At 45.1% G+C, this 24464-nt stretch overlaps 3 protein-coding genes across 7 annotated transcripts in view; 1 reads left to right on the top strand and 2 right to left on the bottom strand.

Moving 5' to 3' along the window:
• FHL2 (four and a half LIM domains 2) overlaps positions 1 to 11547 on the top strand; it is an 86440-nt gene extending 74893 nt beyond the window's left edge. The window contains exons 4-6 of one of the 2 annotated variants that reach the window (XM_045283985.1): positions 2042 to 2211; positions 3237 to 3423; positions 11386 to 11547. In XM_045283985.1, the coding sequence (XP_045139920.1) occupies positions 2042 to 2211; positions 3237 to 3423; positions 11386 to 11528 (500 nt within the window). In that variant the 3' untranslated portion in view covers positions 11529 to 11547. Of the gene's footprint in view, positions 1 to 2041; positions 2212 to 3236; positions 3424 to 5059; positions 5683 to 11385 lie in introns of those variants that run through there. The other variant, XM_004704332.3, reaches the window with a different exon arrangement.
• A 14-nt stretch (positions 11548 to 11561) lies between these two features.
• LOC101652929 (V-type proton ATPase 16 kDa proteolipid subunit-like) lies at positions 11562 to 12344 on the bottom strand. Its single transcript, XM_004704333.2, has one exon. It carries the CDS (start codon positions 12329 to 12331, stop codon positions 11864 to 11866), a length of 468 nt encoding a protein of 155 aa, XP_004704390.1. The 5' UTR covers positions 12332 to 12344; the 3' UTR covers positions 11562 to 11863.
• Positions 12345 to 13156: 812 nt separating this feature from the next.
• Positions 13157 to 24371, bottom strand: CUNH2orf49 (chromosome unknown C2orf49 homolog). Of its 4 annotated transcripts, none has more exons than XM_013005143.3 (5): positions 24258 to 24371; positions 22030 to 22196; positions 19030 to 19156; positions 18781 to 18903; positions 13157 to 16143 (listed from the first exon to the last, which is right to left on the bottom strand). In XM_013005143.3, exons 1-5 carry the CDS (start codon positions 24354 to 24356, stop codon positions 16087 to 16089), a joined length of 573 nt encoding a protein of 190 aa, XP_012860597.1. In that variant the 5' UTR covers positions 24357 to 24371; the 3' UTR covers positions 13157 to 16086. The 4 variants fall into 4 exon arrangements, with proteins under 4 accessions (XP_012860597.1, XP_045139907.1, XP_004704391.1 ...); XM_045283972.1 differs by having other exon boundaries at positions 13157 to 13819; positions 16069 to 16143; positions 18781 to 19156; XM_004704334.2 differs by having other exon boundaries at positions 13157 to 14371; positions 16069 to 16143; positions 18781 to 19156.
• Positions 24372 to 24464: the final 93 nt, after the last annotated feature.

Below are 24464 nucleotides of genomic sequence, written 5' to 3' on the forward strand. Positions count from 1 at the left end.
GGTGTTGGGTATGGGTTAATGTTGGACTTGTGGGCTTGGGCAGCATTGGGTTGGGATGTTTTTGTGATGCACATTTTCTTTGTATAAAACTCTCTTATACATGAGTCGCTGTGGATTTGTTTCTCCAAAGTACCTAGACTAATACAGTAACTAACCACAGGAACGTCCCAAGTGTCCGGCCCTCATAGCCGGTCCCCAGCCCCGGGTGGACCAAGGACTGCTCCCTCGCTCACGCACACCAAGACTGCACGTCCTGCTTCCCGGGCTTTTATGTCCAGACTGAAGAGCAGAGATTAAAAGAGCCATGGGCAAAGGCCTGCCTGAGAGACATCAGAAGAGGAACCCTTGGAGACGGAAGACAGTTGTTCTAACATCGACATCGGAAGCTTCCTGCCATTAACTGAAATGCGATTGCTTAATGTAATTTTCCTCACTTCAGGACTCATCACTCCCCAATTGGACTCCATAGATTCCCTTCCTCGGCTTTTAAGGTCTCTATGTGCCATCACTTTGAATTCCCTCGCAGGCAGGCCCGACCCATGACGCCACCTACCTACATTCCTGGCATATTTTCTATAACCTATGGGAGGTGATGCCCATATGTCTGCTCTTGGGGGCCTTAGGAAGCTAAGAATGCACTCCAGGAATAACATTGAATGAGATAATTCTCCTCTCCACGTATCCTAATTACTGCAGGTGCACATACTCTCTGGACCAACCATGCCATCGGTTCCATCAGTTACAGGCCCTTAGCCTTGCTGTTTGGACTTGTAGCTAAAATCTAGATTCTAAACCACGGTGTTAAACTTTTTATAGCATCTCGTCATGCCTCCTGGTTTCACATAAGTTGACACTGATTTACACCTAACTCTCCCGTGGCTTAGTGGCTATGCATTGGTCTGTGATCCTCAGGGTCAGCAGTTCGAAGCCACCACCTGCTCCAAGGGAGAAAGGCAAGGCTTTCTACTCCCTTAAAGAGTTACAGTCTCCGAATTTACCAGGGCAGGTCTGCCCTCCTTCAGGGTCCCTTGGAGGCTGTGTCGACTTGGTGGCCGTGAGTTTGAGAGTTTCCGGCTGTGACTGGACAAGAAGTCCTTGAGCTTCCCAGTGTGCATCCCATTAAGATCTAGTGTGAACAAGTCCAGAGTTCTCCTTGTGTTTTGAAACGCTGAGAGACATACACACATGGCCTTGGAACAGCAGGTTTCAACCACTTGGGCCCAAGTGTACACCTTTTTTCCCCGTTACTCTTGCCATGTGGTTCGGTGTTAAAAGTATGCACTTGACACACGTCTGTATGAACAGTGAGCAGTTCGCCGTTCCAGTTAGAGCTTAGGTTCAGCTCCCAAACTCATTTAACTTACGCCCCCTTTTCAGAAAAAAAATTACTTGCTGGCCCCATGACGATTGAAAACGTGTGTGGTGGAACATACAATCCAGCAGCAAGCGTCTGCATCTGCTTCTTTTGCAGCACCCCTGAATCGTGGAGCCTCCAGCAGGGGCCAGTATTGCCCACTCTGGGAAACACTGAGAGGGATGAGAGGGTAATGAGAGGTAAACTGTCCACGTGGAGATAATTAGAGCCACAGGGTGTTTTAAATGGATATTCTCAACCTTTTAGCTCACCACTACTGCAACTTATGTTAATATCTATGTTAATCAGGCCTGTTCATATCAACCGTGTTGTTCAGAGGGCAGCTGTAAATAATACATGGGCTTTTGACCATGCAGGAGGTCAAACCCCTACCCCTGTGTTGTTCAAGAATCAACTGTATGTATATTCCATGGACTGCTCATAACCCTCCTAGTCAGTAAATAAATACGGAGCACATACTATGTGTACATGTTATTATAGGAGCGGGGTGTGTGTGTATAGCCATGAACCGAGGGACACAAAAGTCCTTACCATCTACGAATCCAATATTATCTTGATTGAGAGGGGTGGCTTGCTACGGCCACTGTGCTCTGCACATAGATTGACTGGACTCCCGAGATGGTCATTGTAACACTACCTCTGTTTCGTCCTTGACTCTAACAACAGGGACCCGCAAGATGGAGTATAAGGGCAGCAGCTGGCACGAGACCTGCTTCACCTGCTATCGCTGCCAACAGCCGATTGGAACCAAGAGTTTCATCCCGAAAGACGATCAGAATTTCTGTGTGCCCTGCTATGAGAAGCAGTATGCCATGCAGTGTGTTCAGTGCAAAAAGGTATCTTGTCCTCCTCCCTCGGGTCTTGCACCTCTAGCCCAACTCTCAGTCCTCCTTCTCCCAGGGAGGTAGACCTCGGGCCTTGAATGGCACGGACACCAGGCCTGGCTTCCTTTGTGCCCTGAGCTGCTCATGCACCTCTCTCGGTGTGTTGAGCCTGGGTCGTGGTCCTCTCAGAGGTGAGGGCACTACTGGGCACACAGGGAAAACGCCTTCAGCTCTACCCTCTGCTGAGCCTTGCCACCCATGTTCATGGCATGTGACTTCATCAGAGAGGGAAGCGGAATGCGCTGTCTGTCCCACCACTGTCCGTGTTGGCCTGCTCCCCTCGCCGAAGTAAGAAAGCAACTGCTAGACCGGATGGGGGTGGGGGTGGGGGGGAGTATATGATGACTTGAGAGCAGACATTCTCTAGTACCTCTGTCACAGAGGGGAGAAACCAGGGTCTAGAGCCCTGTCATGGAAGCGTATGAATCGGGGTGAGGGTGGAACCCTGGTGCTGTAGTGGTTATGAGTTGGGCTGTGATCCACAGTTTGAAACCACCAGCTGAGCCACGGGAGAAAGCCTGGACTGTCTACTCTCTTAAAGCATCTGGGAATTACCGTCTCGGAAACCCACAGGGGGCTGCGATGTGTCAGCACGGACTCAAAGGCAGCGAGTTTGGTGATTTTAGGAGCCCTGGTGGCGTAGTGGTTAGGCATTGGGCTGCTAACCACAAGGCCAGCAGTTAAACATACCAACAGCTCCGCAGAAGAGGAGGCTTTCTACTCCCGTAAAGAAATAGTCTCAGGAGCCTACAGGGTGGTTTGACTCTGTCCCGTAGGGTCGCTGTGGGTTAGAATTGACTCATGGCAGTGAGAACTGAGCAAGCTCAGAGACCTGTTCTTTGGTGGCGTTTAAAGGCAGCTCAAGGAGGATATTTGAGTTGGCAATAACTGAGAAGGAACACATTTCCTAAGAGCCAGGCCGCCCTGACAGGAGAAGCTGGAAGCTGACAGTGTCCTCTCTTGCTCCTCTGTGCCAGCCCATCACCACAGGGGGCGTCACTTATCGGGAGCAGCCCTGGCACAAGGAGTGCTTCGTGTGCACTGCCTGCAAGAAGCAGCTGTCAGGGCAGCGCTTCACCTCTCGAGACGAGTTTGCCTACTGCCTGGGTTGCTTCTGTGATTTATACGCCAAGAAGTGTGCTGGCTGCACCAACCCCATCAGTGGTAAGTATTTAGCCTGAACCTCACTGGGACTCCCCACTTTAAAACCCAGGCCATCTGCCTGCCTTCGCATAGCAGTTCGGAGATAACAGGGTCTGACATTTTTAGCATGGGCATCTGTTTCTAGAACTGAAACCACTAGGCCAGTGAAGGTTCCAAACAGGTGAAACCACCTTAAGGACACTTCCGCAGGTCACTGCTTCACCTCTTGTTCACATGGTCCCTTCAACGCCTGTGACCTGACCTCTGTAGGGTTAGGGTTTCTGCTCTGGGTGGATTGGCTTCAGGACCGCACCCAGAGAAGCCCATGGGAAGCTGGTGTTTGGGGGGTGAGCAGTGGTACTGTGCTCCCCAGAACCCTAGTGAGGCTTTTCTACTAAAGGCCGCCGTCCTGTAGAGGCACAGGGCACGTTCTGGATACGGCTTTTGCATCCTTCCAAGTGAGAGGCCTTGAGTTAGCTGGCCTCGAAGAGCAAGTGCTGGAATAGACTACACGCCGAGAATATTCCCGTAGGGAACAGGTGGCAGCCCCTTTAACTGCTACACAAATCAGGGCATGGGTGGGGAGAGAGAAGTCTATTCTTGAGGGGCACCAACTTCCCCTATGTGCTGTGTCCAAACTCAGTCCCATGCCGTTGATTGGTGGTCCGTATTTGATCTTTGAAACACATCAAACCAGAATCCCTTTTGACTCCCAGCACCCTGATGTACAGGAGCCCCAGTGGTACAGTGGTGAAGTGCGTGGCTGCCGACAGGTTGGCAGTGAGCCCACCAGTGGCTCTCTAAGACCTGGCAGTCTGTTCCCATAAAGATTATTCACTGCCATCGAGCCGATGCCCACTCATAGCGACCCTGTACCACAGGGTAGACCTGCCCAGGTGAGTTTCCAAGACTGTGACTGTACAGGAGTAGAAAGTCTCGACTTTCTCCCATGGTGCTGGCTGGCAGTTTTGAACTGCTGACCTTGCGCTTAGCAGCCCAGTCCCAAACCACTAAGCCACCAGGACTCCCCCTAAGATTAGAGACTAAATGTGGGGTACCAGTCTCCACAATCGAATGGGTCCAAGAGGTGGTTGTGTAATTGAGGGGTAAAATTAAAGAGACATCAGACAAGATAAAGCAAGCAAGTGCTCACCTCCAGAGCCTCCATGACTTCAGGAGTCAGATTCATGCAGCGAGAAAGACCATATTTCAAGATGGCAGCCTAACCTTGGCCATCCCTGAGTTAGCTTGACCATAGGTGTCTCTAGGCTCTCCTTTAAGGGAGCAATCCATTATCCTTATCAGAAGGGAGTGGGCCCTACTTAGGGTGGGACAGACTATAGGACCTGATTGGTCTAGATGGCTGACAACCTTCAAGCAGATAACCTTTAAGCAGTTGACCTCCAAGTGTATGGTCAAGTGACCATGTGTTTGCAAACAGCACCTTAGATTTGGCACATATTGGGGAGGGACATCCTGGAGAATCACTCTTCTGTTTCCCATACTAGATAACTGTGTGGGGCAGTGCCACGCTGTCATGTGCTCAGGTCGCTGTGGGTTACGGTCAACCTCCGATCCACTGTGCCAAGCCTCCCGGCCCAGCCGGGCGGTCGCTGCTCTCTCTGCTCTCCCCACCTGCTTTACCCTGTGTTCACAGGGATCGGAGGCACGAAGTACATCTCCTTTGAGGAGCGGCAGTGGCACAACGACTGCTTTAACTGTAAGAAGTGCTCCCTCTCCCTGGTGGGCCGAGGCTTCCTCACGGAACGGGACGACATCCTGTGCCCCGACTGTGGGAAAGACATCTGAAGGCGAAGACAAAGAAGTCGGCGCTGGCAGTACACACGCAGATACGCAGATCTTTCTCTGGGCCGGCCGGGCAATATGGCGCCCTGGTTCCCGTCGGCCACCTGAAGACTTCCCTCTTGTGCTTCTCAGTGACCGTCATGTCTGTTTCAGCCCTTTAATCCCCTCTCCTACTTCAGTGCCTGGGGCAGGAGAGCGCTTAACACACACCCTTGATGGGAAGGTGGTCTTGAATTCTTGTAATGCTGCCAGGCAGCCCAACAGTAAACCTCCTTGGAGAATGCTATTCTTTTTAAATGTACCTTTCTTTCACTGTGTATTGAATTGTTCATCGCAATTAGCAGGGGTCACTAAAACAAGTTTTCCAAGCTACATATGGTGATGAAGAGTTGGTATTTACCGCTGTATAACTTCCTGTCATTGTAAGCCTACGGCAAGCTCATGTATCTGACAATAAAGTTATTCAATACAGAACTGTTGTGCCAGGCAGCGTGTGGGACCGTGTTGAAAGGCGGAGGGTCTGAGTGTAAGTAACTTGCTGGATCCATGAGGTTCACCTTGATGATCCTTGATGGATCACCAAAGGTTCGGTGATCCGTTCTATGAAGGGCACCTTCTGGTGGGCCTGCGTCAGTGTTAAAGTGCACCACACCTTTTATGTCAAACAACAACAAAACGAAAAACCCAAGGAAAAATGGCCTTCAACCAGCAGTGTGTCTCTCCTCACTACCTCGCCTCTTCCAGAGACTCGCTTTTCCTTGCAATGTAATGCGCTGACCTTGATGCAGTAACAGCCGCTCTAGAACTTGAACACGTGCAATGTTAATAACCGGGAAGCCAGTTTTCAGGGCACCTTTCTCGACAGAGCTCAGCTCATTCCCATGTTCAAGGGTCCCTACCTGCCTTAGATTCTCAGACCTCGCCTGCAGGTGACTTGCTTTAACACAGAGAAGCGTGTTCTCTCCCAGCGTAGGAGGCTACACACCCAAATCCAGGCCCTGGCTCTAGGGCAAGGCCAAGGAACCTTTTTTTTTTTAAACCCTGCCCAAGACCATTTGGGTATTTGTAACACCATTCTCAGGCCATACTGGTTTGATCGACTCCCTCCTGGCGTGATGGCTGGAGCAGCTTCTCTTTGGTGAGGCATGTGATATTCGTGCTCCTGATGATTTTGTGAGCCTTACATGACCAGCTGCACATTCCTGGCCCTTGCTCTTGCTCAGCAAAGGCTCACTCTGTTGTCTCTTGGGAAAGATCTTTGAGTTTCTGTAGCTCTGGCTTGGCTTCTTGGTGGTATCCATGTGGGATCTGTGTTTCTTCTTTTGCTTGTTCCTCTCTATGGCTAATCTGCTCTGCTTAGATGCGATTCGGTGTAATTGTTTATGGTGATGAGGTTTTAGGCACACTACTCTGATAGGGCCTCGTGGACGTCACCAAGAAAAATCATCTTCTTCCATGAGATTGCATACCCGGGCATGGAGATTAGTCTGGCTGCTTGTTTTCAGGGGACCTGTGATAGGCCGGGTTGACTACACAGGCAAATCCGAGAACACTCATCTATGGGTAATAAAGAGCTTTATATCAAAAGGTCATTACATATCAAGGCAGCACTCCCAGCCCAGTCCAGAACAAGCCCATAAATCCAAGACTGGTCCATACATCTCTCTTCAGACTCACACAGCCACATGCAATGATGAGAGTGCAGGGCGAGCACAGGCCCTTTCCTTCCGGTTCTTCCCTTCCCCTTACTCTTATACAAGAAGGGAATTCAAAACTCCGGGAAATCTTTTAATTATAATAGGATGAGATATTACCCATGACATTTTGAAGCCCCCTTATGAAAGCGAGAGAAAACAAAAAGGCAGGCTGGTGCAAGCCCACACGCCATCAGCACATCAATCCAATAACACCACAATGTCTCCGAGATAGCAGACAGTGTCAAGCACACACACCATGAAATAGATGGTTTGAACAAATAACTAGAACACGGTGCCAGAAAATCTTCCGGAGGAAGAAATGCTACTGGGACTTCCGGGGATACAGAATTCAAATGCTTTTAAAAAGAGAGTAGCAGAAAGTCTGAGAAAATATGCCCCATCAGTGTGTTGTCTCCAAGAGACAATTTAGACAAAAAGACAAAAATAAGCTGAAAAAAATCAAAGGTTGGGGGCAAACCTCATCAAATGGCAACCATAAAGAACAGGAGTGTATTAATATCCTTTGAAGCAAGAGTCAAGGAAGCACATCTTAACATGGTTAAAGTCAGTGCTACAAAAAGACAACTATAATGAAAATCTAGGGACCCAATTAAAGAGCACCAAAAGGCATACACAGACCTGACTAGAACTGGAACAAGTAACAACAAAAACCATAGAAGACTTTAGTACAGCGGTTCTCAACCTGTGGGTCACGACCCCTTTCACGGGTCACCCGATTCATAACAGCAGCAAATTTATAGTTATGAAGTAGCAACGAAAATCATTTTATGGTTGGGGGGTCACCACAACATGAGGTCGAGGCGCTAGGAAGGTTGAGAAACACTACTATAGTACTTTTGATAAAGGTCAGAACCATTAGCAGGAAATTCAGCAGAGATACCGAAAATCTCAAAACACAATCAAGCAATCAGATCTCACAGATATGTATAGAACACTCCACCCAGCAACCACACAGTATACATTCGTTCCCAGCATGTATGGAACATATTCCAGAACAGACTATGTTGGGCCACAAGTAAACCTCAATAAATTTAGAAGCAACTTCTCAGATCATCATGCCATACAATTAGAAAATTATAATGGGAAGGTCAAGTGTGTGTACTCAGGGAGGCAGGAGTGGGACATGGGCTTAAACACATGGAAACTGAACAGCATCCTGCTTTAAAATGACTTTCTGTTTGACAGAAAAATACAGATGATATTTTAAAAATTCCTTCAATTAAATAAGAATGTAAACACAACATGTTAACAGCACAAGCAGACTGAGAGGATCATTGTAGCAATAAAAATATACATCAAAAAAAGAAGTGGAGGATTTAGAGATCTCGGTCTGGTTGGAGCAACAGCAATTTAGCTGAGAGGAATTACTAAGAGGCAGAATAAGGGCGAGCATGATGGTGGGGCAGGAGGAAGGTAGAAAGAAACAGAGGAAAGATCTAGGAAGCAAAGCTATGGATAGAGGTATAAACATAGGTATGCAATTATGTGACTATATTAATTCATAAACATAGAGGTGTTGGTCAAGGTATGTATATTTATAATGGCAATACATTGAGGAAGTGGACAGACTTTGGGCCTCTGCTCAAGCCTTTACTCAATGCAAGAACACTTTGTTCTAATAGCCTGGCATTCTATGATGCTGACTCTCCCTACATGATCACTGAAGGCAAAATGGGTGCATAAGCAAATGTGGCGAAGCAAGCTGATGGTGCCAGGCTATCAAAAGATACAGTGTCTGGGATCTTAAAGGTTTAAAGTTAAACAAGAAGCAACCATGTAGCAGAAAAGTACAAGCCCACATGCAAGAAGCACACCAACCTGTGTGATCATGAGGTGATGATGGAATCAGGTAAAAGGCATCAGAAGGCCCAAAACAACAACAAAAACATATTGTTGAGAATGGGTGGTGGGGTTGTTAGAGCAGAGACCAAAAGCTATCTGTAGATAATAGGATATCCCCTCACAGAAGGGTCAGAAGGAAGGGATGAGTCAACCAGGGTGCAGTCTAGCACTGATAAAACAATATTCCTCTGGTTCTTTGAGGCTTCCTCATCCCCCACTATCATGATCATAGTCCTGCCTTTCAGTTCTGGCTAGACCGGAGCATGTACACTGGTACAGATAAGAGTACATGACACATGGAATCCAGGTCAGGAACAGAAATGGGATTAGTAATACCAGGAGGGTATGGGGAAGACAGGGGAAAGATGGGAGGAAGGGAAAACTGATTGCAATGATTAACACATAATCCCTGCCGCCCCTCACTCCCCAGGGAGGTGAACAACAGGAACATGGGTGAAGGGAGACTGCAATCGGTGTTAGATATGAAAACAATAATAATTTATCAAGAAGTCATGAGGGTGGAAGTGGGGGGGGGCGGGGGGAGGTGATACCAAGGGCTCAAACAGAAAGTAAATGTTTAGAAAATGATGATGGCAACATAGGTACAAATATGCTCGATACAACTGATGTATGGAATGTTATAAAAGCTGTAAGAGTACACAATTGATGTGTGTATGGATTGCGATAACAGTTGTATGAGTTGTAACAGTTGTATAATAAAATGTTTTAAGCAAAATAAATAAATAAATAAATAAATGAATAAATAAATAAAAATAATAAAAGCTGTAAGCGTCCCCGGTAAAATGAAGATAAAAAAAGAAGAAAATCTAAGTCAACACCTAAACCAACATCTTCAATGATTAGAGAGAGAAAGAAAGAAAGAGAGGGGGTGGGGGAGGTTATCAGAAGGAAGGAAACAATAAAGATTCAAGCAGAAATAAATGAAACTGAAAACGGAAACATAATGGAGGGAATCAGCAAGACTGGAAGTTGGTTCGTTGAAAGGAAGAATAAAATTGGTCAATCACCGGCAAAGGAGAAGTAGATGACACACGTGACACCGACCACTACAATAGGCAATGTCACAAGAGTGTCTATGGAAATTACAGTGGGATTAATAATAATATGAAGAACTATACTTCAACAGGTTTGAAAGCTAAACTAACCTTCTAAAATCGGAACTTTGAACAGACTCATCACAAAATAAGAGGTTTAACAGATCATTATAAAAAAAAAAATCCTGGTCCAGATGGGTCACTGGGCCCATCCACAGTGCACCATTACTCTTTAAACAGACGGAAAAACTGATCACCGACTTGACAGCAAAGGAAAGAGCCCTCAGATAAGCAAAGCATTAGCAAAGAAGAACAAAGCAGCAGGAGCCAAGACCCACGGTACAACGGCCCGGTGTGGGTACAAGCACAGGCACAAAGCCAAGGAGGTGAACTGGGTTGGCATTGAACATCTTCTCTGCCGATTATTCCCTGGCACGGGTTACACTTTTCACCAGGTGTGCCTTCCATAACATCTTTTGTGTTTGTTCTTTCCATTGATCTAGCTTTCTTTTCTCTCCTTGCCTTCTTATCTTTGCTGTTTTTTAAAAAAAATATCTGTGGTAGTTCCATAACTCTGGTGTCAATTTGAGGATTAAGAGTGAAGGGGTGGAGTCTAGCATGTCAAGCATTGTATAGCCAATGAGGTCTCTGTGTGAACATGGTCTTCTCCTGAGAATTCTGGGAACTCCTGTATTTCCTCCTTGTTGGCAGGAGACACAGGGAACTGCTAAGGCAGCTGCACCTGGTCGGACCATCACAAAGCACGAGACCCGAGAACTAGAAAGGTGAGGCTCACTGAGCGATTTATCGCTCTGCCCTTCAATTAACCCGTGTTTATCGGCCAGGTTGGCACAATAAGCTAACTGCCTCAATGGTTTTGTTGTTGTTGAATTCTGCTGGCCATAATTTTGTTGGAAATATTTGTGCCTGTATTCATGAGGGATGTGGGTCTCTAATTTTATATTTTAGTGGTGTCTCTGCCTGACGTTGGCATGTTATGCTGGCTTCTTAGAAGGAAGTAGGAGGTATTTCTCCTCTTTATTTTGGAATATTTTGAGTAGGGTTGGTGTCAACTCTCTAAGGGTTTAGTAACATTCTCCATCTGTGCCAGGGCTTTTTCTATTGTTGGGAACTTTTTATGACCTTTTCAATTTCTTTTGTGATAGGTCTCTTCAGATTTTTAAAAAACACTCTATTTGTGTTAATTTAGGTAGGTAATGTGTACCTAAAAACTTGTCCATTTCTCCTAGGTTTTCAAATTAGGTGAAGTATTTTTCACAATATTCTGGTATGATGTTTCATCCTTTTTGGTACTGTTGAAATGTCTCCTATCTCGTGTTATTTCATTGAGTTGTTTCTTCTCTTTTTGCTTTGTCAATTTGACCGATTGTGGCAGTTACATCATCTCCTGTCAACTTGAGCAAAGGAGTGGAGTCCAGTCTGTCAATCCAGTCATATAGCTAATGAGGCCTCTGTGTGGAATAGCCACATGGCAACCGAAAACCGCATACCCTAGCTTGTCGTGAATTCTTTCCCAAAATTTTGACTTTTTTTTTTTCCAGTCACATCCGAGAACTTTATTGGACACCGATTTCAAGGGCCCACAGACCCCCTGCACAGCTCTCCCGGGGCGGCCCCAGCGAGGGGCATCACATCACATGTCAGCCACCGGGAGCCCACAGGACACTACCTAAAGTTGCTATAGAATGGGCGACGAGGGCTGCTCCACAGATGTATGAACAGGTCAAATCTTTATAAATAAAACATCCAGTGAAGAGAAAATGACGTGTCTAGTCAACCTGATACACAGAGCACTCTGGGGCTGCGCCTCACTGGGGCAGAGGGAGGAGTGGGCCCGGACGTCCAAGGCACGGGGCAGGGGGGCAAAGTGGGCACAGACAATGGGCACTAAGACACTGCGCATTTACAAGACCAGCTACTGAGGGGTCAGCGGCCCTGGCGTGTGTCAGGCTGTTCATTCTGGAATGAGAAGGGGTGGTCTTTACATCGGATTCGGTGGCGGCTGGGCTCGGTGAGGGGCTACTTGGTAGACAGGATGAGGGCCACGATGAGCCCATAGAGGCCCAGCACCTCAGCGAAGGTGAGGGTCAGGATCATGCCCACAAAGAGCCGGGGCTGCTGGGCTGTGCCGCGCACACCGGCGTCCCCCACGATCCCGATGGCAAAGCCAGCCGCCAGCCCGCTCAGGCCCACACTCAGGCCGGCGCCCAGCTGCAGGAAACTCTTGTACAGGGTGATCTTCTCATTCAGGGAGTTGGCGATGAGGACAGCCACCACCAGGCCATAGATGGCGATGATGCCCGCCATGACCACAGGGATGATGGACTTCATGATCAGCTCCGGCCGCATGACCGACATGGCTGCGATGCCCGGGCCACTCTTGGCAGTGCCATAGGCGGCGCCCAGGGCGCTGAAGATCATGGCGGCCGTAGCGCCCATGATGCCAAAAAAGGCGGCGTACTCGGGGCCGGGAATGGCCTCGGACATGTCTGCAGGAGTGGGGTGAGCTCAGCGGGGCGAGTCGGCCGAGCGGCAGGCGGCCGGCACAGCGAGAGCACCGGCGGCAGCTACGGCCAATTTGGACTTTTTAAAAATGCCGCGGGATGTGGGAAAAATTGTTAAAAATCGAGACTGTCCCGCCAAAAGCGGGACATCTGGTCACCTTATGGTAGACACAATATTCTTAGCTAATACCATAATTTGAATGCCCCTTAATTCTTACCCTCCCTCAAGAGTAACCAGTTGCAACTTATGGTGACATCCTGCATATCAGAATGGAACTGTGCTCCATAGGGTTTCCAATGGCTAATTTAGGGGAAGTAGACCACCAAGACTTTTGAAGGTGCCATAGGTAGACTTGAACGTCCAACCCTTTGGCTAATGGCCAGGGAACTCTGTCAACCTCTGTAGCATCATATCTCAAATCCCAGATTACGGTAGTGCCCTCTCATCCACAGGCGGCTTCACTCACACTTACTCCTGTCAAGTTTATGCCAATCCCTAGCAATCCTATAGGACAGGGTAGAACTGCCTCTTTAGGTAACTCTTCATAGTAGAAAAACTTGTCTTTCTCCCATAGAGCGACCGGTGGCTTAGAAATGCCAAACTTGCCAATTTCAGCCTAATTTGTAACCACTATACTACCAGGGCTTTTACAGGAGGGCTACGGTGACCTATTTGGATTATGCCTGATCTCAACTAAATCAGATACAAAAGGTTGGATTGTAAAGAAAAACACTTTTCAATATAGTTAATTTTAAAAGCTTTTTACATTTTAATTTTTTTAACGAATTAACAGACATATTCCAAATGTGATTTTTTTCTGTTTATTTAAATAAGGATAAGGCTACTTGAAATATTTTTTTATATACAAAAATGTACATACATTACAAGGTTAAACTTTCCTGCACTGAAGTACAAAACTTGCACAAGCATTTAATAAAAGAGCACACTTAAAAACATGTCGATAATTTTGAAGCCTCTACAAAAATACAGAAATTCCACAGTAGTAAACAGAGGGAGCTCTTACAGGTGTATGATTTAATCTACTGGCAGTTTTACTTAGTGTAAGTTTAAAAAAGATCATTGCTACTGAGTGAATCTCTAGATCATCTTTAGAATTTCTCAAAACTTAAGCCAACCAAAATATTGTTTCAAATAGCAATTGCAATTCTGAAGGATTTTAAATATTAGCAAATATATTATGGTTTCATACTATCAGCTGAACTTACTTTCCTCAGTGCCCGGTAGCTCTCTAGATTAAGCAGCTGGTTCTGGAAGACTATACTGCCTTTACAGGCTCTGGGAAGCAGATCAAAGTCCTGATGTGGCATGGCTCGGAGACTTTCTGGAATTCCCACAGCAGCCTAGGAGCCCTCACATTTAAAAGGCCTGGGGACTCAGTCCATCTTCACTGTGCAGTGAATGAGCAGGGTCAAGCAGTATGACTTATAAACCTAAGCCTAGGCTTAGGATCTAGAGAAAGGAGGAAGAGAATGGAAGTAAATCAATTAAAAGGATAGGAAAACAGGATAAAAAAGCGGAAACAAAACAAAATAAAGAGCAAAGACAACTTGCCAGTGGCAAGAAGTGGTGAAGTGCCTGTAACTATACAGCCGCCCGCCGACTCGGATGCCACTCATCCCCTTAAGAAAGGAACAAAAGTAACCCAGGCTAGTGAAATAAGGGTGTTCTGAAGTTGTAGCCCACTAATATTAAGTCCCTTTAACCTTCAAAGCACACCACCCAACATTGCAAAACAGAAGATTTCCAACACTTCTGCTTGGTTCCCTTCACTCCGTGTGCTTCACGAAGTGGAGAGTGACATTTCAAAACAAGCTGTGTCTGCAAACTCCCAAAGGCACAGGCATTACATAGTGTGTGAAGTCACGTCCAGCTCTTCTGCACACTGCAAACTCAACCGAGCTCAGCACGCTGCTATCTGAGCACGGACTCTGAACGGTCATAGTATAAACTTCAATTTGAAGCAACAGCGCTACACAATTCAGCTGTTATTACCAACATACTCTGTAAGGTAAATATACAAATAAAAAATTAATCTAATTGCATAACTGAAAATTCGCTACCACTGACTTAAAATTGTCAAATGGCTAATTCTCTCTTAACCGAGAGAAAAATGCAAATGGAAGCAGAGGGGAACAAATGAGTTGAATAGAAACTAGAACTTTTTCTATTCTAAACTCACCCTTAATATATGTTTATTTATGGGATCACTGATACACATCAACAATATAACATATAGCAGCCCTGCAGATACTGATATACTTAAAACCATTAACCATTTATGCAACACTTAGGATGCATCAATTATGCCTTACATTTTCAGATTTACAGTCTGGAATAATGACCAGACTGAAAATTTTAAGTTTTAGTAACAATACTGACAGGATCAAATAAATTTTAAGGTTATTCAATACCTGAACTCAAATGACTGTTTTAACATCAAAAGAGGAATGAGACTCTAAATTAGGAAGGGCAGATGCCAATGTTAAGCTCAATCATACAAGGAGAGAAAAGTATTAATTCTTTCAGAAAGGTTGACATATACGGTAAATCCTGTTATCTTACTGACTTCCATTATACAACTGGAATGATAATACCATTTAAAAAAAAAAAAATCAACAAACCTGACTAGTGAATCTGTGTGACTGCTGGTAGCAAGCTGTCCCCATTAGGTCACTTAAGGGAGGGGGGCATTTTTCCTGCCGCACTCTGCAGGGCTGTCTGGACCTCAGTGCCCTTCGACTCTCCCCAGGCCCGCGCTGCTATACTTCCCAGACTCTTAGATGTTCTAGAACTCTGTTCTCACCTTCCTTTTTTCTATACTTCCTGCCACCAGGTATCACCTCTAACATGATTACTTAACCTGAAGGTTTAAGAAAACTTAATTTTTAAATGATTAGACTTCGATGAGGGAGCAACATGCAAACAGCAAAAGTGTAATCACAGGCTGCTCATGAAAAGCGTGATGGACAACTGCACGGCAAGAGAAGGCTTCGCAACCAAACAAAACCCAGTTCCAGCAAGTTTATTCTGACTCACAGCAACCCTACCGGACAAAGTAGAACTGTTCCAAGGCTGTAACCTTCCAGGAAGCAAATGACCTGATTTTTCTCCCACAGAAGGACTGGTGGGTTCCTACCACTGTCCTTTGGATTCACAGCCAAATGCTTTAGCTGTGGTGCCATCAGGGCTCAGAAAGATGAAGGATAGAAACTGACCGAGCGATCATGATAAATTAATCCTGGTAGCATATCGAAGGGAAGAGCAGTAGTAAGCCCTGATTGCCCCTTTCATTCTGATGGAAAGAAGCAACACAGGGAAAATTGTGGCTAGTAAAATATTTTAGTTACAAAATGTGCCCCTCCCCTTCCAATGACTGAGACAAACAGAATAATTCCTAAAATGCACACAATGCTTTATATCAAACTTGCAGCTCAGGATATGACTAATACCAATATAAATGACTTAGACTAAGTCATTAGTTTAAAAAAAACAACAACAAAAGCAACTTTTCTCAGATTCAGGCTATCTGAGGCAAGAATTTTAAAGAAAAGAAGTAAAATTTAGGAAAAAAGGGGAAATAACATGACCTTTCTTACCTAATCTTAAACCTGTTAAGGAAATTCTTTAATAATCAGGGCCCTATAAATACTGTCAGTAACTGTGACCTTGTGTGAAAAACTAGTTATAGCTGTATTTACATTTTTGGAAATTTTCCTTCAAGGCCATGTAACATGTTGTATCTTCCTCTTTGCTTCTGGGGGCTTCAGGTTATTCTGAAAAGAGATGAACAGAAACCGTTTCATACACGCAGAAAGAAAGCAGCCCTTTTGTAACCTGTAACCACCAGCATTTCCACCTTGAGTGCATGCTGCCATCTGGGGGGGGGGGGCCTGCAAAACTGGGTGAATCTATAGGAATGAACTTCATCCCGGCAAGCTCTTTCAAGCACCACAGACCCCATGAGACATATGTGCCCCACTAACTGAGTAAGAATTCTATTGTCAAAAAAACCCCACCCCTATTTCATTCAAAATGCCCTCTACACCATTTCGGCAAAAAATTTAAAGCAGAAAATAATTTGGTCTTAAAGGGGATTTAAACACCAAGGCTCATTACTGGTAGCTCACTAGTGCCATCTGGCGGGAATATATTCTGTGACTTGCAGGAGGAGATAAGAATGTTGACTGGAGCACTGTGAGAATGTGGAACACGAAAATGAAAAGCTGTAATGGCCAGATATCCATTAAGGAAGAGATGGAACAAAATGCAGTTCACATACAATGGCATAGCATGCGGTCATAAAGAAAAATGAAGTTCTAGTATGTGTGATAGCATGGATGGATCTTGAAAATATTCTGAGTGAAATAAGCAAAGTCAGAAAAACATATCTTCCCTGGCTCCCAATTTCCTCCCCTCCACCTTCCACTTCTTCTCAAATGTTTGTACAATAGAAACCACCAAGGGCACTTAAAAACAGGTTCAAAGCAGGCCCTCAGGCCAGACTATTTAATCAGAATCCATTGGAGTTGGGTGCAGGGGAGGGGAGACTGGGCTCCAACTACCTCATTTGGGATGTTTCTCAGATGCTCCTAAAGAACCATGGACTACTCCAAACCTGTTCGTGTCAGGACCTCCTCCCTTTACCTTATAATCCAAAATCAGTGGAAAACAGTAGTAAGATTAGGCTTTCAAAAAAACCCACACACAGCTCTGAGAAAGTGAAATGGCCAGGGGGAGAGGAGCACAGTTGAAGAACCTGGGCACATATATGTCTGTGTATGTGTGTAATGCTCAGGGTTATCTTTGAAATGTGGATTTTTGCCCCCTAACTCATTCAAAACCCTCATCCTATCTCTCATAAGTACTGAGACAGCAGTCTTGGGATCAAAAACACCCTAGTTCAAGCCTGGCCACTATTAATCCTGGAAACCAGGACATTTATTTAAATGTCCTCTGCTTGTTTCTTCAGGAACAGTTTGTTCTGTTTGAATGGGAGTAACAATGGTGCCTACTGCATAATTTTAAACCTTCCTCACTTCTTATGAAAGTAATCTATAAATATTTATCAAACCAAAGAACTGCAGGTCTGTCAAATACATAAATGCCTTCTCTTTCCTCCAATAGGAACTAGTGTTTTCACTACATGAGCTACTCTTGATTCCTTTGATGCATGTTTAGACAGTGATAATAACATTGAAGTGTACCTTCAAAATGAAGGCTCTACAATTACTGTGTTTTAAAAAGGAATTAACTTTTCTCAGGAACCTAGGAAAAAGTGACTGTATTTACAATACAAAACTAATCATCACTCACAAATGAAATGTTTGTACCGAATTTGCCAGCATATCAAAATTCTAACAGCCAAATGTTACTAAAATGATGGTTAAATGTGGTAGAACACAATGTAATAGACCTCCCAGACTTCCTACAGCCTGTCCTTGATAGGTATATTTAAGGGGGTTAGAAGGCAGAAGCTAAATGTTACAAGACTCTGGTGTCCATTTAAGATTACAGCTCACAAAATGCTACTTACTAAATGTGTGCCCCAGGACAAATTACTTAACATTCTGCGCCTCACTAATAAAGGAAGTATGTCTTTTAGGTCCATGACAGCGGACTAAAGGCACTCCATGAGAACCACCGGGGGAAGTGCCTCCGAAAGTCTCTTCATATACAAGGGGGAGTCAAAAGGCACACAGGCAAATGGAACTAAAGATAATGGGTTTTTCCCCATGAACTTTCAGAAGCCCTTTTGTATTTTAAGCAGAAACTAATTGAATGCAGTTTTTCAAATGGGTTTACGATCAAGGATTTTACAATTTTCAGGGTACAAAACACATAAAAGCAATGAGATGTAAAAAATAAAACCAAAGGGAGACATCGATCAGTTAAGACATGAAAAAATAATAATAATTTATAAATTATCAAGGGTTCATGAGAGAGGGTGGGAGAGGGAGGGGAAAAAATGAGCCGATACCAAGGGCTCAAGTCAAAAGAAAATGTTGATGGCAACAAATGTACAAATGTGCTTGACACAATGGATGTGTGTATGGGTTGTGATAAGAGTTGCAGGAGTCTCCAATAAAATGATTTAAAGAAAGATGGCAACATATGTACAAATATGCTTGATACAATTGATGTATGGATTGTTATAAGAGCTATAAGAGCCCCCAATAAAATGATCTTAAAAAAAGTTAAATAAATAATAAAACCAGTCACTAAAGGGTTCAAAAAAAACAACATTCAGGGGAGGGGATGGGATGGTGGGAGGTGGGGGAGGGGGAATGGAAGAACACCACTTGGCACACCTGGCCCATCTCAGGCTCCTGGGCAGAGGATTCAGGTTTCACCCACCTAACTGGGATGAAGTCATTCCATCCTGCCCGCTACCCCACCGCCCACCTACTTACTGCAGCCTCTGCTTCTTCCTTAGGAGCAGCTCGCTTTAACTTCACTGGCGTAGTTCCAACCGGGGATAACGGTGGCAACTTCACAGCGTCCAAAGAACTTTCCCTATGTGCTAAGTCATGGTTCTGTTTAGTGTCATTAATATCATGTTCCATTTCATTGTTCACAGGAAAATTGGAAGACAAAGTTAGGGGTGAAACAACTGAAGAGGAATTGGGTAATTTTCGAAAGACATTATTGGTAGAGCTTGCCTGCGGGGGAGGCTTTAGCCGGTCGTTATCGCCATCCTCTGTCTTTTTCACTTTGATGCTCGTACTTGTTGAACTTCCATCAAACACAATGAGGGGTCTTTTCCTGAACCCGTCCACACTGGCACTGCTGAAAGCAAGGAAATGCACTCCTGAGAAATAGCAAGGAAACCCATTCACGGAAATTTAAAGTTAAAATTAATGATAACCAAAATGATTTATTGATAAGGCTAATCTGTTGCAAATGAGATACTGAGAAAGGCAATCTTTGTTTTTCCTACATAATTTTCTTGTGATTTATTTTAAAGTTTAAAGCATTTACTTATTTAAAAAATGAAAGTTAGCTTTAAATTGTAATGTATACACAAAATACAATTACTCTTAAAACATGAAGCAACCATATTTTATACAAATATTGCCTCCATTATGAGGTATTTCCCCAAATGGTGCAACCCCCTACACATTAGTATCCTATGCATACTGTGCATGCTATATACATGGGCATGCTATGTGCGAAAAATATGGTAACCCTATAACTTAAAACAACATTTCTTACTAACTTAAAACAACAACAAAATAACCAGCTTATTGATAGCATTAGCTTGACCAGGGATGTCAAACTGGCGGGCCGCATGCAGCCCCGAGGTTATTTTTGGTGGCCCACGATGCTCTGAAATGAAATGTAACCAGTGAATTGTGTGTACAGTATTGCCTTGATCTCCCCTAACTGCTATTTTCTTCATAGCAATTTCCCCCCCAACACCATCGCTGAAGACAAAGCAGGTACACAAGCAAACATGGTGAAGAAATCTGATGGAGCCCAGGTATCAAAAGATATAGCATCTAGGGCAGGGGTCCTCAATCTTTTTAAACAGGGGGCCAGTTCACTGTCCCTCAGACCCATTGGAGGGCCAGACTATAGTTTTTTAAAAAAACTATGAACAAATTCCTATGTACACTGCATATATCTTATTTTGAAAAAAAACAAAACAGGGCAAAAACACCTGGCGGGCTGGATAAATGTCCTTGGCCGGGCTGCATGTGGCCTCCGGGCCATAATTTGAGGACGCCTGGTCTAGGGTCTTAAAGACTTGAAGGTAAACAAGCAGCCATCTAGCTGAGAAGCAATAAAGCCCAAATGGAAGAAGCACACCAGCCTGTGTGATCACAAGGTGTCAATGGGATCAGGTATCAGGCATCATCAGAACTAAAAATCATATCACTGTGAATGAGGGGGAGTGCGGAGTGGGGACCCAAAGCCCATCTGTAGGCAACTGGACATCCCCTTACGGAAGGGTGGCAGGGATGAGACTAGTCAGTCAGGGTGCAGTGTAGCAACAATGAAAATTACAACTTTCCTCTAGTTCCTAAATGCTTCCTCCCCACCCACTATTATCCCAATTCTACCTTACATATCTGGCTAGACCAGAGGATGTACACTGGTACAGATAGGAAGTGGAAACACAGGGAATACGGGGCGGATGATCCCTTCAGGACCAGTGGTGAAAGTGGCAATAACGAGAGGGTGGAGGGAGGGTAGGGTAAAGGGGAGGAACCGATTACAGGGATCTACATATAACCTCCTCCCTGGGGGACAGACAACTGAAAAGTTGGTGAAGGGCAATGTCGGACAGTGTTAGATATGACAAAATAAGAATTTATAAATTATCAAGGATTCATGAGGGAGTGGGAAAAATGAGGAGCTGATGCCAGGGACTTACATGTTTTGAGAATAATGAGGGTAATGAATGTACAAATGTGCTTTATACAATGGATGTATGCATGGATTATGATAAGAATTGTATGAGCCCTCAATAGAATGATTTTTTAAAAAGCAGATAAAAAACAACAATTTTTTCTATTTTCATTTTATTTCAGAGCATTGCAGGCCACAAAAAATTACCTCATGGTCCACCCGTGGACTGCCAGTTTGACACCCCTGGGCTTGACCATTCATGTTATTATTTAGAAGGAGGATTCTCATCTTTCAAAGTGAAACCAAAGTTCTTTCAGTGATTTACATACACAGGCTTTGCATGCCTCAGCAGTTTTGGTCCATTCATCCCCACAAACCTCTGGCCTACTACTTTCCCCTTGATTTATGTACTCCAGTCCTAAGGGCCTCTGCCATGCCTGGTACATGATGGGCATATGCCCGAGCCAAGGTCCAGCTGACTCTGCCTGAAACGCTAGCTTGCTCTTTACTTTCTGTAGATCTCTACCATGACATGTCCATTCTTGACTGAACTCGCTGCCACCGAGTTCACTCCAACTCATAGCAACCCTACAAGGCAGACTGTAGAAAGCCTCGTCATTCTCCCGTGGAGGGGCTGGTAGTTTTGAACTGCTGACCTTGCAGTTAGCAGCCCAATGTATATTCTACTATGCCACCAGGACTCCTTACTATGCCACCCTAAAATTGGGATTCTTCTTATTTTGCCTTTTCCCTGGGCACTTATCACTATATAAGTTACGAGACATTTTAACTTTTTATTACATTTCCCCTCACTAATACATACACATATATGTAACAGGTCCTCTTCTGATGGTTTTATTACATGCAATAACCAAGGTGGACTCTATTTAACCATATAGTGACCCTGGAGAACAGAGGAGAACTGCCTCATGGATTTCCAAGATGGCCATCTTCACAGAAGCAGATTCCTACATCTTTCTCCCACAGAGCAGCTGATGGGTTGGAATCTTGACCTTTTAGTTAGAATCTGAGCACTTTAGCTCCTATGCCATGAAAACGACTTACGCAATAAACAGTTGTGGAATGAATGGATTTTTTTTAACCCAAGTTTATCTGGGGGGTGGAGAACAACTGTTTAGTCACATAGCATAAAAACTAGAACCATTTAAAATTACCTTTTAATCCCGTGCGACTTACGCAATAAACAGTTGTGGAATGAATGGATTTTTTTTAACCCAAGTTTATCTGGGGGGTGGAGAACAACTGTTTAGTCACATAGCATAAAAACTAGAACCATTTAAAATTACCTTTTAATCCCGTGCTGTACCTCATGCTGCTCCCTTTTCTTTTCCATCGTTTTCCCCCATCGGTTCTTTGGTAAAGCTCTCTGAGGCAATGGTATTGCATGCTGGACATAGAGATCAGTAAGAACGTCTTTATTCACTCTCCTGTCATTTTCAACAGCTATGTTCTTCTGTGAAAAAGAAACCAAAAGAAGTTTCAAATAGTAGCCTTCATTTTAGTAACTAACTAGCTACTGAACTGGCATGGTAAAATTTTACTGTGTAAAAGAACAACTTGTAAACCCCCCACCCCCCCACAACTAGACAACCTCCTCACAGCCCTATGTTGTGCCATCGAGGCAGGTGAGTTGACTCCTGGTGGCCCACGTGGCAGAGGAGATCTGCTCCAAGACGGTGGCCTTTCGGCGGCAGGCTGCCAGGTTTGTCTGCCTAGAAGCTGCTGGCTGGATTCAGACGACCAGCCCTTTGGCTAGTAGTCAAAGACTAGAGCCTGCACCACCCAGGGATCTAAACAAGGTGCTGTAAGAGTTGTATCATGGAGACGTTAGTCTCTGTCAATATTAGGTCTGGTCTTATCTAAGGACAATGGGCACATGACAAGGACTGCTGCAATGGACTGCTTTGACAACACTCTAGTAATGCAGAACATTTCCAGTAGCATTATCTGAATCTATTCACGAGATCTGAATAAAGGGTCTTGCTGGGGAAAACACACAAGAAAGTCAACAGTGATAACTACCACATTCTCCCACAGAGCTACCTAGAGTGCTAACAATGCCAGCTTCATGGGGTGGCCATCCCACTCATTATTTCCCACGTTCCCTTAATGCAGCGCTTATTAAAGGGTAACTCCAGATTTCAAATGGCCTTTGAGATGAAAACCTGGTGGTCCCCTTACTGATGACAGAAACAGGACATCGTTGGGTGAACATGCTCTGCATGCTCTCAAGGGCATTTCAGTGACTGTTAAGCATCGCTCTCTAAATCCTCATTCTCTCTTCGTTTCTCAATGTTTTCTTCATCAAGCAAAACAGACAGCTCCAGACTCTGGAATTGTTATGAAAATGGGTAAGAAAGGCAGTAGGACCACATGCTCTGTAATTTCATTTCTCAAAACATTTGTTTCCTACCATTGAGGTGAGGAAATTCAATCTATGCCCCCTAATTACAATTCCTTTTTAAAAATTTAAAAACACAGTTTACTTCTTCTATTTCTGATATATCAGCCCATAGTTCGTCATCAATTTTCTACTGCATACTGACTCAGAAATGTGGAGAAGTCCTGGCAATGGTGTTGGACAAGATTTTGAAATGGTAGGTTAGTTTAGGAAGTTCCTTCATGACTTTGGCGTAGGATGACTACCTTCACGACCATAATCTGTTTAGTGGGGGGGAGAGGGCAGGAGGAAATTAGAGAGTACTGAGGAAAACATGAAATACAGTGGACTCAATTCCGATTCATCCTGCCCCTACAGCTCAGAGTAGAACCGCCCCTCTGCGTTTCCGAGGCTGTACATCTTTACTGGAGAAGAAAGTCTCCAATGTTTCCCCTGGGGCGGCTGGTGGTGTCAACTGCTGACCCAGCGGTTCGCAGGCCAACCCGTAAACCGCTACACCACCAACTGCTCGATAAAAACCCAAGGAAACTTTCAGTAACTCTTTACTACTTTAAACTTTTTTTTTTTCGTTTAATTTTCTCCTATCAGAGACACCCACAGAGGCACACAGCCAAAGCAAGCCCTACACTGAGAATGAGGAGCTGACTTCTCTCCTGAATGCACAATTAATTTGCAGATGGTGTGACTTTAAGACACTTCACCTCCGTTTTCTTCATCTTTAAACTAAGTCCAAGTGTGCGGAAAATGATGTTTTCTCAGACGCTCTCCAACCTTGAGGGTCCGAATTTCTATTCTCCAGTTCTTGCCCGCGTTCTTCGCCCCCCAGTTCCTCCCTTGCCCGGTCCCTTGCATACAAACAAACCGGCCCTAGGGGTCGCCTTGGGGCTCCTCAAGGGCTTGGCGGAAGCAATCCCATTTCTGGGAATTCCTGATTCCCGAGGGACGCCTGCTTTCCGGAACTATGTGGGATGGTAAGTGGCAGAACCGGGGCGGGAGGAGCGACGGCTCTTACGGGAGGATCGGCGGCCACTCCGGGTGACTTCAGGCGAGCTCAGGTGGGAGCCCCCACCCCAGCGGGCCCACCCTCTCGGCCTGCGCCCCGGAGCGGCCAACCTGCTCCAGGGTGAGAAGAAGGAACTCCTGCGACAGCAGCTCCGGGTGCAACAGCAGCTCCGACTCCGTGCAGCTGCGACCGCCCACATCCCCGGCCATCGTCGTCGCCCGGACGGCCCCGGCCGGTTACCCACCAGGCTCCGCGAGAGCGGCGTACCGGAAATGACGCGCCCTGTGCGGGGACTCGGAGGCGTCGTCACGCCGAGC

The sequence above is a fragment of the Echinops telfairi genome, unplaced genomic scaffold, assembly GCF_000313985.2.
Source record: "Echinops telfairi isolate 266 unplaced genomic scaffold, ASM31398v2 ScPeMD7_7467;HRSCAF=8505_1, whole genome shotgun sequence".
Lineage (NCBI taxonomy): Eukaryota > Metazoa > Chordata > Mammalia > Afrosoricida > Tenrecidae > Echinops > Echinops telfairi.

What these genes read in the sequence shown, in the direction of transcription:
- LOC101652929 (XM_004704333.2), bottom strand. Translation starts at nt 12,331, where the DNA reads ATGTCCGAGGCCATTCCCGGCCCCGAGTACGCCGCCTTTTTTGGCATC.
- CUNH2orf49 (XM_045283972.1), bottom strand. Translation starts at nt 24,356, where the DNA reads ATGGCCGGGGATGTGGGCGGTCGCAGCTGCACGGAGTCGGAGCTGCTG. An exon ending in GTACAGCACGGGATTAAAAG is followed by an intron (nt 19,157 to 22,029) that starts GTAATTTTAAAT and finishes CCTTGCTTTCAG; the next exon opens with CAGTGCCAGTGTGGACGGGT. An exon ending in AGGAAGAAGCAGAGGCTGCA is followed by an intron (nt 16,144 to 18,780) that starts GTAAGTAGGTGG and finishes ATCTCTTTTCAG; the next exon opens with AATAACCTGAAGCCCCCAGA.